Raw genomic sequence first — 19,286 nt, 5'->3', positions numbered from 1 at the left:
CTGTGCTGAGCGTGCTATTAAAATATAATAATGAACAGGTGATTTTTTTTTTAAAACTGAAGTATGGTTGATTTATAATGTGCTGGTTTCTGGTGTATAGCATGGTGATTCAGTTATACATATCCTTTTTCATTATAGGTTATTACTAGCTATTGAATATAGTTCCCTGTGCTATGCAGTAGGAACTTGTTTATCTATTTTGTATATAGTAGTTTGTATCTGCTAATCCAAAACTCCTAATTTATCCCTCCCCCTTTTCCCCTTTGGTAACCATAAGTTTGTTTTCTATGTCTGTAAGTCTATTTCTGTTTTGTAAATAAGTTCATTTGTGTCATATTTTTAGATTCCACATACAAGTGATATCATGATATGTCTCTATATGACTTTACTTATGATGGTAATCTTTATGGCTGAGTAATACTTCATTGTGTATATTGTGGTGTATATATACACCACAACTTCTCATCTGATTATCTGTCAATGGACATTTAGGTTGCTTCCACGTCTTGGCTATTATAAATAGTGCTGCTAAAGAACATCATGTATCTTTCTGAATTAGAGTTCCCTCCAGATATATGCCCAGGAATGGGATTGCAGGATCATATAATAAGTCTACTTTTTGTTTTTTGAGCAATTTCCATACTGTTTTCCATAATGGTTCACCAAACTACATTCCCATCAATATTGTAGGAGGGTTCCCTTTTCTCCACACCCTCTCCAGCATTTATCACTTGCGAACTTTTGTTTTTCATTTTTTCTTGAGTTATAGTCAGTTTACAATGTTGTGCCAATTTCCAGTGTAGAGCACAATTTTTCAGTTATACATGAACATACATATATTCACTGTTGCATTATTTTTCACTGTGAGCTACCACAAGATCTTGTATATATTTCCCTGTGCTATATAGTATAAACTTGTTTATCTATTCTATATATGCCTGTCAGTATCTACAAATTTCAAACTCCCAGTCTGTCCCTTCCCATCTTACTCCCCCCAGCAACCACAAGCTTGTATTCTATGGTTGAGTCTGTTTCTGCTTTGTGTTTATGTTCATTTGTCTCTCTTCCTTCCTTCCTTCCTTTCTTTTCTGTCCTTCCTTTTTTTCTTCCTTTCTTCCTTCCTTCCTGTTTTTTTCTTTTCTTCCTTTCTTTCTCTTTCTTTCTCTTTTCTTTCTTTCCTTTCTTTTTCCTTTCGTTTTTTTAAGATTCCACATATGAGCAATCTCATATGGTATTTTTCTTTCTTTTTCTGGCTTACGTCACTTAGAATGACATTCTCCAGGGACATTCATGTTGCTGCAAATGGCGTTGTCATTTTTAATGGCTGAATAGTATTCCATTGTATAAATATACCACATCTTCTTTATCCAGTCAGCTGTCAATGGACATTTAGGCTGATTCCATGCCTTGGCTATTGTAAATAGTGCTGCTATGAACATTGGGGTGCAGGTGTCTTTTTGAAGTAGAGTTCCTTCTGGATATATGCTCACTTGTGGACTTTTTAATGATGGCCATTCTGCCTGGTGTGAGGTGATACCTTTTGTATTTTGATTCGTATTTCTCTCATAAAATTAAGCATTTTTTCATGTGCCTATTGGCCATTTGTATGTCTTCATTGGAGAATTGCTTTTTTAGGTCCTCTGCTCATTTTTGGATTGGGTGTTGTTGTTGTTATTGAGTTGTATGAGCTGTTTTTATATTCTGGAAGTTAAGCCCTTGTCAGTTGCATCATTTACAAATATTTTCTCCCATTCTGTAGGTTGTCTTTCCGTTTTGTTTATGGTTTCCTTTGCTGTGCAAAAGCTTGTAAGTTTCACTAGGTTCCATTCGTTTATTTTTGCTTTTATTTCTATTGCCTGGGTAGATAGGCCTAGGAGAACATTGCTAAGACTTATATCAGAAAATATTTTGCTTATGTTTTCTTCTAGGAGGTTTATAGTGTCTTGTCTTATGTTTAAGTCTTTAAGCCATTTTGAGTTTAGTTTTGTGTATGGTGTGAGGGAATGTTCTAACTTCATTGATTTACAATGCGGCTGTCCAGCTTTCTCAACATTACTTACCAAAGAGACTGTGTTTTCTCCATTGTATATTCTTGCCCCATCTGTCAAAGATGAATTCACTGTAGGTGTGTGGGTTTATTTCTGGGCTATTTGAACAAGTGATTTGTGTCTTAACTTATAAATGAGACTGAGTGACAACATGGAGGGAGAGGTCAATGCCATTGAAAGAAAACTTTAATGTTACTTACTCAGAGTTCCCCTTGAAGCAAGAGGCACATCATGTCACACAGAGCCCACAGGGGAAGCACCAGTGTCCAGAGGCAGAAAGAAATTAGGAGAAAGCCACAGACTTTCCTGGTGTTTCCATGAGAAAAATCAAGGCATGGCAGGATAAACAGTTTACGATTGGCTTGTTTGAATAATTCCAGGTGGTTTGGGGACAATGGGGGCAGTTCTGTCTTCTGGTACCTGGCCCCAGGGTGATAGAAGGTAGAGGAAATGTTAGCTTGGTGTGCTGAAAGTTAAAGGAAGTGACTGGGGGTTTGGACAGGAGATTGGTTGGTTTATATACCAAAGCTGGGCTCACCCATGAGCTGCTTGCTACCCCTAGGAATTAGCTAGTCCTGGGAGGAACAGTTTCTCCCCAGCCAGCAAGGCTCTCTGAAGATGTCAAAACATCATAAAATATAGAAAATAAAAAAGACCCCAACATAATTAGGAGGAAATCATGCCTTCTGATTTTCTTAGCCTCCATTAGCAGTTAATAGCAGAGAAACAGAAGACAGGTTTAGCTCACTTTGCCCCTGATTCTGTTAAGAGCACACTTTTTTTTTTAAGAGAAAATTTAAAGAGGCTTCTATTCTTTACCCATTATCCGTGATTTTCCAAATATAAGCTAACAATTACTTTTAATTCTTTCAACTTCTTCCCTGATTGTGCATACGGTACTTTTATCCTAAAAACAAAATACACGGAGGAGGAACCAACATTTATATTCTCCTCTTCTGTGCCAGGACTGTTCATTCTTCAACATACATCCCATTATCCAATAAGCCTGTAAGGTGAGTACTATGACTACATTTCCTAGAACAAGGAAAATATGGCTCAGAGAGGTTAAATGGCTTTTTGGCAGAGCACTGGCTGGAATCAGATCTGATGAAGCCCACCCACTTTCCAGAGGAATTAAGTACAATGAAAACACCTTTACTTTTTGTGTGTGTGTGTGTTTCTAAGTTTCCATTTTTTTTTAAATTGAAGTAACAGCTTTAATATTTATTATTTAAGATGCATTCTAACTTGCCATTGTGTTTTGATGGCACAATTCAAAGACTAAGCATAAAAAGCTAAGCATTGCTTGTGCTTCTGTAACATATCTTTTCAAAATTGTACTTTTGCTAATGTAAAATCAGACATCGCCTCTATGGTTGATAATGTGCCCCCTCTTTGACACTTGAAATAAAATTTAAGTTCTTTACTCTTGATATTATTACAGGGGTATTTTTGCGACCCAAATCAAAAGAACACTACAGTGAAAATGTTATGGATCACTTTCCAGGAGTTAAAAACTTCTTTGAATAGGTAACACTTTCATGTGGCTCAGATTAAAGTAGATTATATACATATTTATATATATAATTACACATAACTCTATAGGAGTATACAATGAAGTTGCTTTTTACTTGTCCCTAACCCACCATTTCCTCATACACACCAATGTTTTTAGTTTTTTGTTTATCCTTCTAGTTAATTTGTGGGCATACCAGTAAATACACATATTAATTTGTAATTTCCCCCACTTCTTTTTCAAACAACCATTCGAATATATTTAAGATAAGACAAAACAAAAAGGTTTTGGTAAATAAAATTTAATACAACCATAGTCAAGTAATAATGGTTAAGAGACATTTTTACTAGATACAACAACTTTTAAAAAATTAAAGAAAACTATGCACAAAGGATATTTAAACAAGACATATAAGTATTAGTGTGCTGCAACTGAATTGAGAAGAAAGAAATACAAAGCTTTTTTTTTTCCACTGTGAAGACTCTGGAGCCTCTGAAAGCAAATGACATTTGGCTGCCTCAGGTCTGTACAAGTTGTAAAGCACATTATACTCTTGTTCAACTCTGTAATTGTGTTGTCTTAGGTAGCTCCAGAAACTCTCAGTAAGAATTTAAATAAAGAAACCATGGGGAGGGGTGTTGGGGAAGGAAAGAGTAAGAACTTTTTCAAGAAAGATAAGTAAAAGAGCTTGTAGAGGAAAAAAAATAGTACGTAAGAATGGAACAAAAATAAGAAGATTTACTTTTTTGATATTAGATGTAGATACTGCAAATAATGTTTACAAGGGTTTAATCAATGTAAGATAGATGTTTTTCTAAATATCTTAAAAAGCACCTTGGTATCAAACAAAAACCCTCCCAAGTATAATAAAACTCCAAACACTCAACAACCTTTCTTAACATTCTCTTTCTGCCAAGCAACCACATGATTGGTGCTCATTAAAAAAATTAAGAAGAGAAATTTATAGGAAACAAATATGAAACTTATCTAAGATAAGCTTTATTTAGATTGAAAAAATGTTAAAATAGCACTAGAGAACTTAAGGCACATAAACAAATTCAGATGCAGTTATTTTGAAAACATTAAAACAAATTCTTTTCTTTGGAACAATATATAAAATAAGTTATGACTATTGCTATTTTAAAAATTTTTTATGATGATCATCTTTAGCACTAAGTAAATTTAATATCTAAGGCAATCTCACAAATGTAAAACATTCATAAAAAACATTAAAAAAAAGTCTGAAGTATGTTGCAAATGTCTCTGGAATTATCAATTCACACTCCTGGCTCAAGTGGTTTCTGATGCCTAGCATTAGATGTGACAGTAAGTATAGCTAGCTGGTCAAACCTACTGCCTTGAAGGCCAATCAAACTGCCCCATTCTGGTTTCTTGGTATATGAATTTATTTATTTAACTAAAAGGAATAATGGGATGTGGTGATGTAAACCTGGCTTTCAGTATAATGGACAAGAAATCCTAATAAGGCCAAAACTATGTTGAGGTTAACTGGTGTCTTGAGTTTAGGAAAATAAAGGCGGTCCATAGGAAGCCTTTAAGAGACATTATCTTATCACTTGGCATCACATAAGCAGCAATGTCTTCTCTTTAAAAATACGGTCTAGAGTAGAAGATGACTTTTCCACATATAAATCTCAAGAAACCAAAGGCACACACAAACGATTCAACCCCTCTCTTTTCATATATGGGTTCTCACAGCAGTTCTTTAAAAAAAATCTATTGCCATATCAAGACGGCAGGGAAAAAAAACACACCTGGTTTGAATATTGACAAAAGTAGTATAATTGAACCTTTGTCGTTCCTGAGTTTCAAAAAGGGTGTATGACAGTAGAGATACATAAACAATTCATTTTCACTAAGAGGAAATGTGTCAGTCCACAAACACTTTCACCTTTCTAAATATAAAAGAATGAATGTTTAACCACCATCATGTGTGAAGCCCCTTTACCAAATTAAATTTACTCTAGAATCATGAACTGAAGTTAGTTATGGCACTTTAAACACTCCAATTAGGCAAAAAGGACAAGTTAATACCCTCCCTGAGTATTTACATCATTTTTTTCCTTAACACCTGGTTTAAATGGAGTCAATATCTGTATTTCAGTCATCTAGGGAAAAAAGGGTTACTGAAGATACAACAGGCTACCATTTCATACCTGTGCAGTAAAGACAGTGGGAAGAGTAGAGTAGAAAATGAAGGCCTTTTGTTGTAAAAATTAGACCACTTTATAGTTCACTCACATATAGAAACACACGAAAAAGGATTAAAATTCATGAAAAAAGAAACTACTTTTCTGTTGATCCACAAAACATACTTTTAAATTTCCTTCCCACTGAGGTATCATGGCTAGGGTTAGCAAACTTGTATCCACCTCCAATCTGTTTTCTGATCTTGTAAAACTGTATGTATCATATAGATTTTGACTGTATACAAGCCATCATACTAATACTTATCCTGTACTTTCATATGTAAAGAAGTGTTCTAGAAATGCCCAAATTAAAAAAAAAAACCTTCTGGAACTGAATTTAATAAGGTCAGCTCATTTTTACTTTATGTGCCTTTTTCTGATCATCACAAACTGATAAAATTCTTGGTGCTTGTATAAATGTGTGTAGATGAGCATACTATCTATCTACATATATATACATGTATCCTAACCCAAAGGCTTCTATGAGCATCACCCACCAAAAGAAAATCTGTCAACTCTGTGATGACAGTATGAATACAGTCTGACACCAATGTAGTTGATAAATCCCTTTTGATATACTAATTATACTTTAAAGTTCTTTATTATTTTATCAATGCTAACATTACTATTTATCAAAAATCAATAAAGGAAGATAAAGAATTAAAGGAAAGTAAAGTATCAGGTAACTTTAAAAATTGTTACTTTAATTTCATAGGGTTCAAGCTAAGTTCTTGGTGGCCTACTTAATTTATGTAGTTTTAAATTATGTAGAGAAAAAAATTAAACAATATTGGCATGAGGTCTATGTTTAAACAAATTCAGTTTTATGGGATTTCATTTCAAATTTACTACAATAAACACATGAATATTAAAAATAAATGTATAACAAAATACAATAGTTAATACTTTTATAATAGACAAAAATACTAGAATACAAGTTATGTTGAGAAAGTCTTTTTGTGTGAAGTGTCTGTATTTATGGATGGGCATGATCTTACAAATACACATGAAAATAACAAGTATCATTTACATAATCCTCAGCACTTACAAAACACTTTTCTCATACGTTATCTCATATGCCACAAAGAATTTCTGAACTAAATAGGTTCCATTATCTACAAAAGTTTGATGCAGAAATAGATGTTTACTCTAAAATTTAAAACAGTATCCCAATTGTATCTACTATTGCCTTTCAACTAAAATGGTAGAAAACTGTTTTCTAAATTGCTTTGATAATTATCACAAAAAGGTATATACCATTTCATATGATTTGAAAAATAAAAATTCCCTAAAAATTTAAGTTTTTTAGAGTTTTCCTCAGAATTCAGATTCCAGCTAAGCATTAAATTTGATGCCATATAGTTTATTTGAAATCTCTGTATCATTCTAAAATGAGGAAAAAAAAGTAGTTTATCAATGTTAGGTTTTTGATTACTACCTTGGTTTTAACAGAAATCTGGTGACACTATAATCACATATTAGCGTCATTACCCCTATGACAAGGAGTATGTAATCATGATGTGAGATGACAGTAATGCCTGGGAAGTCGAAATACAGCAGGCTACCTGGAACATCCCTAAAATGTTGTAAATTTTATCTGTCCACCCAGAAATAACAATAATCGTCTATGCTGTAGTTTCTGCTATTCCATTTGCCTTAGAAAAAAGTTTTACATTCTTCTCTGAAAACTAGTAAGCTTTATTAAACTGAAACTGAAACATCTAGACAAAGGCAATTTGATGCATAGAAGCTTGAGAATGTTGATCAACGTTTTACACCATGGGTACCAGATGAAAGAGATATTATAGAAGACTGCCAACTACTGCTGTTAGTTTCTTCAGATAGCTAATTAAAAAAAATTATGGACCCACTGAGACAGGTGGTCCCCGCTTTATCCTGTAAGGACAGCTTAACAGTAGAGACTCCCAGGATTTTCAGCTGTTCACAAGAAAACAGGGTAACCAGGAAGAGGTCCTCACCCAAAGCACCATACTAATGAGGTCAAACCATACTGGGCTAGGGAGAAAATCTATCCCAGTTTTTCACAAGATAATATTACAAAGTGGATTTCAACTTTTTTTGCCAGGTTCAAGAAAAGGCGCTTCCTTAGAGGATTTAGAGATGATACATAAAGACTTTTGTGAGCCACGGTGGGTCATTTTCCTTTCAATGGTCTTAGGTAGCTTTTTTCTTAGGAAATAATCTGTAATTTTAATCCCCATTTTAGGGGCACCTGCTTTTATATCTCCTCCCTCCTCAAAAATCTTTAATATAAGAAACCAATTCAAAGAATGAAGTCACAATAATTCAGTGTTTTTTGATACTCAAATTGTTGTCATTACATTTTTATCAATTATAGGGAAAAAAAACCCAGTAAAATTAATCATTTTGGATGTATTTTTTAGTGACAAATTTTTAAAACTGATTTTTCCCCTTTAGAATGATTCTAAGCATTATGTGAGTCAACCTAAATGAAGCCTTGTCATGAAATTTTTTCTCTATATATATACATACACACACACATATATGACAAAATAAGGAATATACAGTCTTGCAGATAAACCTACATAAACGAAGAGACCATTCACAAATTCCTAAAAGGTATGCAGGCAGACATTATTTCCTACTTCACATAGGTTTCTTACAAATACAAAGATACACTCTCAAAGCCCAAGCAAAGACACTATTACCTTCAACATATTTTTTTTTTTCAATTACAGGAAAGGTTTTATTACAGTTTGAAAGATTGATATTTTGGGGAGAAAGGCACCACAATTATTATTTTTACCTTTTTGTGCATATGGTATAAAGGAAATATGTCAAGTTCCCACTCTGGAGTTTTTAAAACCTCTCATCTTGGATTGGTGTGGCTTCTTGGGTGAGGTATCCTGGCTTTAGAGCTTAAAGCATTTCTCATTGTATCTATGAATAGTCACACATCCGTGATAGGACACTGGCCTGGGCATTGCAGCTACCCCTGTGATGATACTTGTTGCAGGATCATAACAGAGAATAGTGTCTGTAGCTTCTCCATTTTCCCGTCTTCCACCCAGGATATATATTTTACCATTACACACAGACATACCACAGTTTTCCTGTTCAACCAAATTAAAAAAAAATTAGCTGTTGAAGATAGGGGATTTGGTAGCAAACTGAAAAGTAAAATAAGGCATGCTTTAACACAGTCAAAAAGGAGACATGAAATAAGCTCCCTTTTGCCCAACTCCTGCTCTATATGTGAGTACTAGATAATTTTGCATGGGTGAAGGGAGTGTTAAGATAGAATGTATGTCAGTAATTGGGATCAAGATACGGGAAGTGAAGTGGGGGTGGTGAACTGAGAGAAGAGTTTTAATTATCTTAATAGTAGTTAAACAAAAACATCCTTGAAGAGTATGGCTTGCTTCTCCTATATTACAGGGAAGTGGCTATTACATGACCAAGGGATAGGGACATTATTCATTATATGGGATTACCCACAAATTGAATGAATGAATGAAAGAGCTATAACCAAATTAACAAAGATGTTATTAGAGGCCTTGGCTGGGGCATAGAAACTCCCCAGATAAGATTTTATAGTTAACATTCCACACAATGAGATTCTAAGCTAAATTTTACTCCTGTGTCAATAACTATAATTATTATACAAAACAAATATTCTTGCAAGGATAAGAGTGATTCTTCAAAGAAAGAAATCACACTAAAATTGTCTCACTACTGCATGAATCTGGTTATGCTATAGGTCAATTATTCTTCTATTTACATTTTACTTTAACTCAGAAAGTTATTGATCTTATTTATTATCCTGTTTCCACATAACCAAAAATGAAATGGGTTCTACCAATGAGTACAATAAACATTTTTACTTGATCAGATTTGCTATATAAAAATTTTGCTCTGGTAGAAAAAAATTAAATCTTGGTGGACTAAAATAATAAAGGATAGTATCTTAGGGTCTAAAAGAATTAGGGAGTATTTAAAAATTCTTACATTAGAGTTTATATACACCCAAAATTACTTGCCCCATTATCATGTGAATGACAAACTTTTATGCAGAATACCACCCGTGAATTGTACCAGTTATGTGCTAAACTACAACATTTTTCATCTAAAGCAAAATGAGCTCTTTTTATAAATTCTAAGAGTTCTGAATACAATAAAAAACAACACCCTTAGTTTTTAAGTACATGTTGACTTGTACTACTGAACTTTAAACTCACTTTGATGATGATTCTTAAGCTATATAATTATAGGCTTTTGTTATTAACATCATTTCATAAATAATTCTCAGAATTAAATAAAGCAAGCAACCATGAAAAGAGTTATTCATTCATATCAGGAAATTACTTGTATAATAGTTTATTTCACTCTGAGAATCTGAAGAGTAATGGCAGCTAGTAAGAAAACTAATTTATTAATATATGAAGTTTTAATGTTATTTTTCTGACTTCAATGAAACACAATGAAATGAAATTGTAAAAAATACCCCTCTCCTTATTTTTTATAATGCTTAAATGTTAAAATGCCAACATAAAGAGAAAGAATCAGATTTCTTTTATTATTCTAAACTTCAGTGATATTTTAAATATCTAGTCCACAGAAGAAAGGTTAAAAAAAACAGGGAGTAAAAAAAAAAAACCAAAAAAACCCCCCCACAATTAAAAAAAATATGTTCCTGATGAAAATTAAAAAGCAAAATATGTTTAAAATAGTATGTTGTGGCTTTTGAGAATTATGCAAAGTCCAAAGGCAAGGAAATGGTGAAGTACAGAAAGAGAAAAGGCTGGGTCTATCAGGACTCATTTTTTAGCTCTTTTTTTGGTCATTCACTATTCTAAGCATTAAAAAAAAAAACAAAACACAACCTTTGACTCAAATAGCTGTCTACCATGGTAGGCAAACACTTACAGATGGTTCAAAAATTGCCTATCAATAATATGCACTTAGAGGTACTGGTAATAAGAAAGGACCAGGGGAGAAAAGATAATCCCAGAAATCTCAGTATTTTTTTTGCTTCAAGAGATTTGATATGGAATACTAGATTTAGATTTTAATGATCTGTCTTTGTTATAATAAATATACTTCTGATCTAAATGTTCCTTGAAATATCTGAAGTATCAGTCATTGTTTAATTAGGGAAAATGTGCCAAAATGTATGTCCCGTTGTTTTTCCTTAGTTTTACCTCAATCATTTAGTTAAATTTATTCATTATATACCCTGTATTATGCTAGATGCTGGCAATTATCTTCCTAAGCTCTCCTATTGTCTTATACAGTATAGTCAAGTTTTAAATGAACAGTAATTCTTAGCAGAAATGCACTGTGCTTTAAAATATGCACTGTAATAAATCAATAAAGAATAGATTTGGTTAAAAAATTCAGAATTAAGTGTAAACACTCTGTCACACAGGTGAATGTAACAGGGTTCTTATGTGGCAGGGTATACCTCACTTACAGAGTTAGAGACTGTCCTTTCCAGGAGGCCACTGAACTAGAGAAATGTGGTTCATTTTACTTAAATGTGATATAAGAGGGTAGAAGATTATGTTCCCACTACTATGAAGCTTGAGATCCTATTATATCCCTTCCATTGGTTGAGGCAATGTTTCTCTGAATATATTACTAAGTGGAGACTATATACCTCAATGTCAACAACTTTAGAAAAATTGTGTTATACTCAAACTCTAGTCTTTATCCTTATAGTCTATAATTCTTACATATCTTGCATATAAAATTGTCTTAAAATTAGGACCCTCTGTTACTTCACTCTTATTTTACTTCACTATTATTTATTTACTTATTCAATAAATATTTACTGAGCACCAATAAATGCAAGATATATGAGATGAGTTAGAAAATACAGTATCCTAAAGAAGACTGAATTCCAGTATGGAAATAAACAGTTATGTAAGGAAATGTATGACGTCCATAATAGAGGTATAAATGTAGTGACAGAGCAGGAAAAAAAAGATACAAATTCTGAATAGGGCAACCTCAGTTTGTTGTAACTAAACCTGGTCCTTGAAAGATGAGTAGAATACAAGTAGAGAAGGTAGAAAAGGTATTAAAGGCTAAGAGGACAGCATAAACCAAGGCAGGAACACACATCATCTGTTATAGCAAATGCAAGCAACAGATACTTAATGTAATTGGGGTAAAGGTGAAGAAAATGAAGCTGGAAAGGCAAGCAGAGGTCAGACAACAGAAAGCATAGAATGAAGTGGAAAAACTTTTGGATTATACTCAGTATGTTTCCAATCAGACGAGAGACATAATTAGATTTGCGGGAAAATAACTGGTGGCAAAATGGGTTAGAGAAGCAAGACATTAGAGAAAGGATCACTGATTAGAATTTGTTGTTTTAAGTTTAGGTAAAAACTGATGAGAAGTTGAATGAAAGCAGGAACCAAAGGAATGGAAAAGAATAGGCAAAACTCTTTAAGGACACAGAACTGATACGCTAGACTGAATCAGTTGAAAAGAAAACAAGAAAAATCTAAAAAATTGTGTCCAGGTATGCAACAGAAAAATATATATTAGTAATATATATTAGTCTCTGCCCCTAGTTCCTGACTTAAGAGCTCCTAAATCCCTTGGAATTTCCTGGTTGATGGGAGTGTCTTTTGTTCTAATGAGGTGGCTCTTGGTGGGCTCCAGATGAGGGCTGGTCATCAGAAAGATCAAGCCATAATTAGAAACTTGGAAGATTCACCCCACCCTCCCTTCTCTGGAGAGGAGAGAAGGGCTGGAAATTGAATCAATAACTGATCATGTCTACAGGATTACGCCTCCATAAAAATCCCCAAAGTAAAGGATTTGGAGAGCTTCTAGGTTGGTAAACACATCCATGTCCTAGGAGTGTAGTGCACCTCAAATCCATGAAGACAGAAGGTCCCGTGCTTGGGACTCTTCTGGGCCTTACCCTAGGTACCCCTTTATTCAGCTGTTTATTTGTGTCCTTTATAATATACTTCATTATATAATAAACCTGTGAACTTTAATAGGTGTTTTCCTGAGCAAATTACTGAACCCAAGGAGGGGGTTGTGGAAACCTTGAGTTATAGCTGACTGGTCAGAAGTATTGGTGACAACCTGGGAATTGCGACTGGCATTTGAAGTGGTGACAGTCTTGTAGGACTGAGGCCTTAACTTGTGGAATCTGAAACTAACTTCAGGTAGTGTCAGAACTGAATTGAATTGTCAGACACCAACTGGAGATGGAGAATTGGTTGGTGTGGAAATAAACCCACATATCTGGTGTCAGAAGTGTTGTGAGTAAGGGAGAAACAGTTTTTCCATTCAGTAGGTTGCTTGGAAACAGAAAAAGTAGGCTTGGGGAAGAACGTGAATTGTTTTAAGTTTGAAGTCTTGGAATACCATAGAAAATATCAAATAGGCAGTTTGAAACTTGAGTCTGGTGCACAGGAGAGAGGCTATAATGGAGAGTAATATTTGAAGTCATCAGTACTGAGCAGTAATTGTGATCACTCAGGAATGGAGTATAAACTGGGATGAGGGCAGCGGAAAGAGGCTCAAGGAATACTTGTATTTAAGGGTTGGGTAGAAACAAAAGAGAGAACGTGAATGAGACTCAGGAGATTATTAGTAATGACTTTGGGAGTACAACATCTCTAGAGTGGTATAGGTAGAGCCAGACCTCCAGCATCAGCACCATTTCAAGTAGTTTGGTGGTAGAAGGAAAGAGGGTAGAACCCTGAGTCAAAAGGTGGAGGGAAGCCTTTCTGGAGCTGTGGTGGAGGCAGAGTGAAGGTCCAAGCAGGGTGTGGGTGGTGGAAACCCAAGTACAGCCATTTCCTTTATAACAAAAAACAACAAATTATCTAGTTTCTAACCACAGAAGGAAAGAAATCAATTTGGGAGCATTTCTTCTCTTTTGAAATATACAAGAGAGAGGGATAAGGACTGGAGTATGACCTACAAAAGGTCAAGGGGGGAAAAACCCAACAGCCCAAGTGCAATACCAACTTTACCATGGGATTGTGAAGAGTAAGTTATTTCAATAAGACAATTCCTTGGAAGGAGTTCAAAACAAGTATACCATATGCTTTAGGTGGAGTTTCAAAAAATTATGAAATAACTCAAGCATACATGAAATAGATTAACAGTGAAGTTACAGTGTACTCATACTGGTCTTGTACTTGGTCCCACCCAGACTGATTTTTCTTTTGGCCTATTTTATGTTATTACCTGCCGGCTGAATGTATTCTGTACATGCATCCAGTAATCTTCAACTGGGTCGTAACAGTATATTGCCTTGGTCAGTCCACCAGCAACATATATCAGGTTGTTTAAGGATACAGCTGTTATACACCTCTTGGCAATTGGGATAGCTGCACGAAGTAGCCAAGAATTGGTTTCTGGATCATAAGATTGAACCTAAGAATGTATAGAAATATTTAATTAAAATTTCTCAATAAAAATGCAAATTTACTTAATAAAAAGTCTACCAATATGACTAAAAATAAAAACCCATTAATTCAGACTTAAGGGAGGTTAGTTTGAGAGTAAAATATCTGAATATGAAATTCTCAAAAGAAATGCAAGTTTATTACTATCAAGCAGAATTGAGTTACAAACAGGGATTGTTTCCAGGATGAATGGCTACCAGGTTTGCTTAACTTATTTCCATTAAAATTAAGAGACGAGATTTAAAAAAAAAATGTATTATATAGGAGAAGTATGCCTCAATTTGAATACAATTTCTTTACACATTTAGGAACTCCTTTCTTCAAAAGAAAACAAGTGAACCTCAATTCAGTATACTTTGAATTATCACGAATTCTGAACTAATGAATTCTAAATATGTAACATTTGACATTATATTAAAATTTAATTTAGAAAAAGAATTTATTGATTGACAAAATTCAGTTAATTATTGCTAAATGAATTAGGCATTAGACATTTGTTTCCAGAATAAACATGGTATTTTCTGTCATGTCATGATGGCACATATTCTTTTGTCCCAGGAGTTCAATGAACTGTAGCAGCTTTGTGCTATATTTTATTTACATTAGAAAGGTTTCTTTCCTTTTCTTTGTTCTAAAGAATATTTTCAGAGTATGCAGAAAATGACCCAGCTGGAAGCAGTATAATTAGTTATTGTCTCACCCTTTGCTAATTCAATTCCCAATTGTGTTTTGTGTGAATAATTTTTTGATTCTGTAAACTATACCAGAAAAGGTTTTAAAACTGTCTGTTTGTTTATAGTTTATTTTAAAACTTTTTTGGCAGAGGAGGTATTTGTTAATTTATTTATTTTGATGGAGGTACTGGGGATTGAACCCAGGACCTTGTACATGCTAAGCATGCACTCTACCACTGAGCATACCCTCCCCCTCAACAAAACAGTTTATTTAGTACAAGATCTCAACATTGAGATTAGTCTCATTTCAAAAAGACTGAATCACACTTTTTACAGAAAATGTAGGATACATTAAGATCTCACTTTAGTAACTTGTAACTCAGTGTTTTCCCTACAAAATATAAAGTACCAATTTTTAGAAGGCCCCTCACACTAAGAGACCTAACTACCTACTTGATAAACCTTCTGTATTTCTCTTCTAGTGTATGTCATTAGTAATTTATATAAGACAACAAGGCTTACCTTATCAGAACAAGTATTATCATCAGGTCCTCCACCAATCACAAACAATTTGCCTACACAGCTAGTCACAGCAGGAGAACTCACTGCTTCCTTAAGGGGAGCAACTTCAGTCCATCGATTTGAAAAGGAATCATAACATTCTACGCTGCTAAGTCTGTTTTGCCCATCATAGCCTCCAACAACATATACCTATATGTAAAAAACATGGAAAAATCTTAATTATCAAAAGTTTTAATTTTTAACTAGTTGGCTAAAGAATTAAGGGACCTCTCCCCTTTTTTAAAAGTCTATGGTAACTGTAATAGCAACATACTTAGCTTAGTTTCTGGACCTTTTAAAAGAAATTATCACTCTCTTACCACCACCAAGGAGCCCTTTTAAAACATTTTTTTTTCATAATAGCTCCCTCTGATGAACATTTAATACTACAGATATACTGCATATCTGTTTATGTACTGTATATACATCTGTGCTTTATACGTGAAACAGTGTAATTTTTTTGCCCCACCAAGAACCAATCTTCACCCTATTAGGGGCAATATTGCTTGCATTGAGAATTACAGGACTTAGCACAAATGCTCACAATCGTGGATGATGAAAATATTCAAATATTATAAAGCAATGAAGCTATGAAACTAAAATATTAGGTAAGGAATTTCTAGACTGTGAAATCTTTGAAGGCAGGGCCTATCTTTTACAATTTAGTCCCTACAGTGCCTAGAAAAGTACCTGATACATAATGAACTCTATACTGTATGTTTCAAAGAACTTTCATGTACATCTTCTTTTCATAAATATAAGGAAGGTAGGCAAATAAATATCTTTCTATAATAGATGAACTAATCAACATGCCATTTATTAAATCACTTATAAGCCAAATAATCCATTAAGCATCATGAGATAAAGAAGAAACTTTTAACCTATAGAAACTCTCCAAGTTTAATATCCACATTCTTTTAATGGACAGCCATCATCAACCCTTCTCTCCCTCCATATCTAATTAACTATTAAGTCCTACTGAGCTTTCTTTCACAGCATCACTCACATCTGTCCCTTCCTTTTGTTTCCCATTGCCACTATCCTACCTTGGGGTCCATATCATTTCATACTTCTCAAGCTCTTGGCCTCCACTCTTGTACTCACTCTTTAAACCACAGATTAATCTTCCTAAAACACTTCATCAACTCCTTTTAATAGTTCAACAGTGAATGCCTAAGGGTCAAGGCTAAACTTTACACACTATCATTCAAGTCTGTCCACAATCTATCTTTCCATGCTCTTCCAAATTTCCTCAGCAGCCAAAACTATTTCAATCTTGCATTTCTCACGTTATTTTAAAACAATCAGTTGGTGGGTCTGTTCTCCCAACATCATGCATCTTAGAGAAGTTAAGTAGCTTACTCAAGGTCACGCAGCTAGAAGGGGTATAGAAACTGCGGTACAACGTACCAATTAAGTATGTAGCTTTGAAGTCAGGAGAGGCAGGGTCCATATCTAGCTCTGCCACTCAAGTTAAGACCCTGCTTGGGCAGTTTACCTATCCTCTCTGACTCAGTCTTAACTTCCTCAATTTAAAAATGTAGACAATAATAGTACCTACCATACAATGTAATTTTGAGGATTAAACTTTAATACTACTTCTCTGCATGAAGAAACTAAAAATATACGCTGTGAGTCTCAAGATAAAAGGCCTCTAGATTAAGAAAACCTGAGCTTTTGCCCCTGCTTTATCACTTCCTGTGCAACACTGGGCAAACGACTTGATCTCTCTGGACTCAGTTTCTTTGTAAACCGAAAAAGTTACATTAAGCATTCTCTAAGATTCCTTTTTGCTCTGACTATATTCCAAACCATCCTATGTTTCCCTAACAGAGAGCATTTATAACTTTAAATGACTTTATAGGTTTGAATTCAGACTATACTATAATTTTTAGGATAATAGTTTTCCATGAATTGAGTACTTGCTATGTAAGGCAGGAAGGATTCCCTTTATTTCTTGAGTTAGTGCTTCCTGGTTTTGGGTATATTCAAGTCAAAAATACTAATATTTGTCAAATAAATTTGTGTTCATCAATCCATTTATGATATTTGAGACATCAGTGATTTTAATTTGCCTTTGTATGTCCAGATAAAATGACTATAATGTTTTTAGTCAGACCTCATCTCTTTCTAACCCCTTAATTATTTTAGCTGTCCCTGTCCAGTAATATTTTGTCATTCTTGAGGTATAGCTACCAAAACCATATATAATATAGTAGGTACTAACAAACCAGTGGTTTTTAGAAAATATTCTGTATTAGTATTTTATTTCCATTACATCTATCTCAAGGTCTTCATTATTTCACTGGTGTTGTCGACAGCAGCAGCACACTAGATCAATACCCTTAGGAATTAACAGTAGCTTTCAAACTGTACTTTAGTATTCCATGGACTAGAGATTTCAAGAAGCATCTGTTGGGGGCAAGGGGAGGGAATGAGAACTGATAGAAGGCTGAGTGGGAAGGGTTCCTGGCATCATCTGTTTCAACAAGAGCAGTTCTGCTTTCTCATTGGTGGCTCTAAAATGTCTTCATGGGAGGACTTAAGAGGCAGCAAAGTTTTTAGAAGGGGGTACTAGGGGACTGGTCAAAAATATATGTGGGATACACCCAGTATCTTGTGATAACCAATACTGGAATATAACAAATGAACAAACAAAGCCCTAAAATATGAATCACTAACCTGTACACTTGGAACTAACACAATACTGTAAATCAACTATACTCCAAAAAAAAAAAATGTGCAAGCAAGTGTGCTGTTTTCACTTAGATTGCTCATTAATTTTGAGATGGCTTTCAAGGAGCTGATACAGATGGAGGCACGGAAAGGTTAAAGAGTCCAAGTTAGCCCTTGGTACACTGCTGTATTCTTATCTGTTTTATGTAAGGCTTTTTATATTAGATTTAACTTCAAAGAAGGGTGTAGTTGCTCTTAAAAAGTTTGGAAGCCACTAGTCCACAAGTGATTCTCAAGTTTGTAAGAACAGTGAATGGTTCAGAATCAAATTATTGGTTTTTTTAAATATTCATTAGCTGTAGCCAATAAGAAGTTTGCTTTAAATTATGTTGGTGAGTTTATCTTAACACTTACTTGTTTTGTCCCTACCTGTACAAATAAATAAGATAAAATAATATCACTCTAGATAAATATATCTTGGCCTGACTGCTTGGATTAGACATTGGCTTGTTTTTGTACTTGATGTAACTCCTTCATTTTCCAATGCTTCTCAGGCATTTAGACTCCAGTGGTGCATGAGAAGAGAAATGTGCTGCACTGCTACGAATTGCAAATTGGGAGAACAAAATATCCATTCAAAAGTACAGTGTCAAACTGTTTATATCTTCAGTTTATGTACTGAGGTTAGAAATGGAAGGAAATACAGTCTGAATCCAAAACACCCAGAGGGTGAGTAAAATGAAGGATTCATCTGTGGTATTTATTCTGGACATGTACCAGTAATAAGAATAAAAAGTGGTTTCTCTTACTTTACCAAGGAGGACAGCCATTTTGTGACGCCATCGGCCTTTATTTAGAGAAGCAACTCTGATCCAAATATTTAACTGCGAGTTATAAATCCAGACATCACGGCCATTGATTCTTCCACCTTTAAATGCAAAGCAATGCACATACACTAATATGTATACCACCAAGGGATCTATGCCAAAGGTATAGATAATGAAAACAATGATTTATTCATCCAGCCAAGAATTCGAGGGTTCAACTCAATAAATTAAGCAAGGACCCTCTTAAAGCTAAATAAAAATAGTTCTACAAAGCAGATTTAACTTTGTCAGCTGTTATCTCAAGAAATAATTTTATGCCCCAAATAATAAAAGGCAGATTATGAA

The 19,286-nt window shown here is 34.3% G+C and overlaps 1 protein-coding gene across 2 annotated transcripts in view; it reads right to left on the bottom strand.

Annotated features, from left to right (window-relative positions):
* Positions 1-3,849: 3,849 nt before the first annotated feature.
* KLHL24 (kelch like family member 24) overlaps positions 3,850-19,286 on the bottom strand; it is a 33,550-nt gene continuing 18,113 nt past the window's right edge. For both annotated transcript variants that reach the window (XM_010976212.3, XM_064493257.1), the window contains exons 5-8: positions 18,924-19,042; positions 15,400-15,588; positions 13,983-14,171; positions 3,850-8,869 (exon numbers count right to left, since the gene is read on the bottom strand). In XM_010976212.3, coding sequence (XP_010974514.2) covers positions 8,669-8,869; positions 13,983-14,171; positions 15,400-15,588; positions 18,924-19,042 — 698 coding nt within the window. In that variant the 3' untranslated portion in view covers positions 3,850-8,668. The remainder of the gene's footprint in view (positions 8,870-13,982; positions 14,172-15,399; positions 15,589-18,923; positions 19,043-19,286) is intronic.

This window comes from Camelus dromedarius, chromosome 2 (assembly GCF_036321535.1).
Source record: "Camelus dromedarius isolate mCamDro1 chromosome 2, mCamDro1.pat, whole genome shotgun sequence".
In the NCBI taxonomy this organism is placed as follows: Eukaryota; Metazoa; Chordata; class Mammalia; order Artiodactyla; family Camelidae; genus Camelus; species Camelus dromedarius.
Note: the sequence above shows the minus strand (reverse complement) of the source record. Positions and strands in the feature narration are given on the sequence as shown.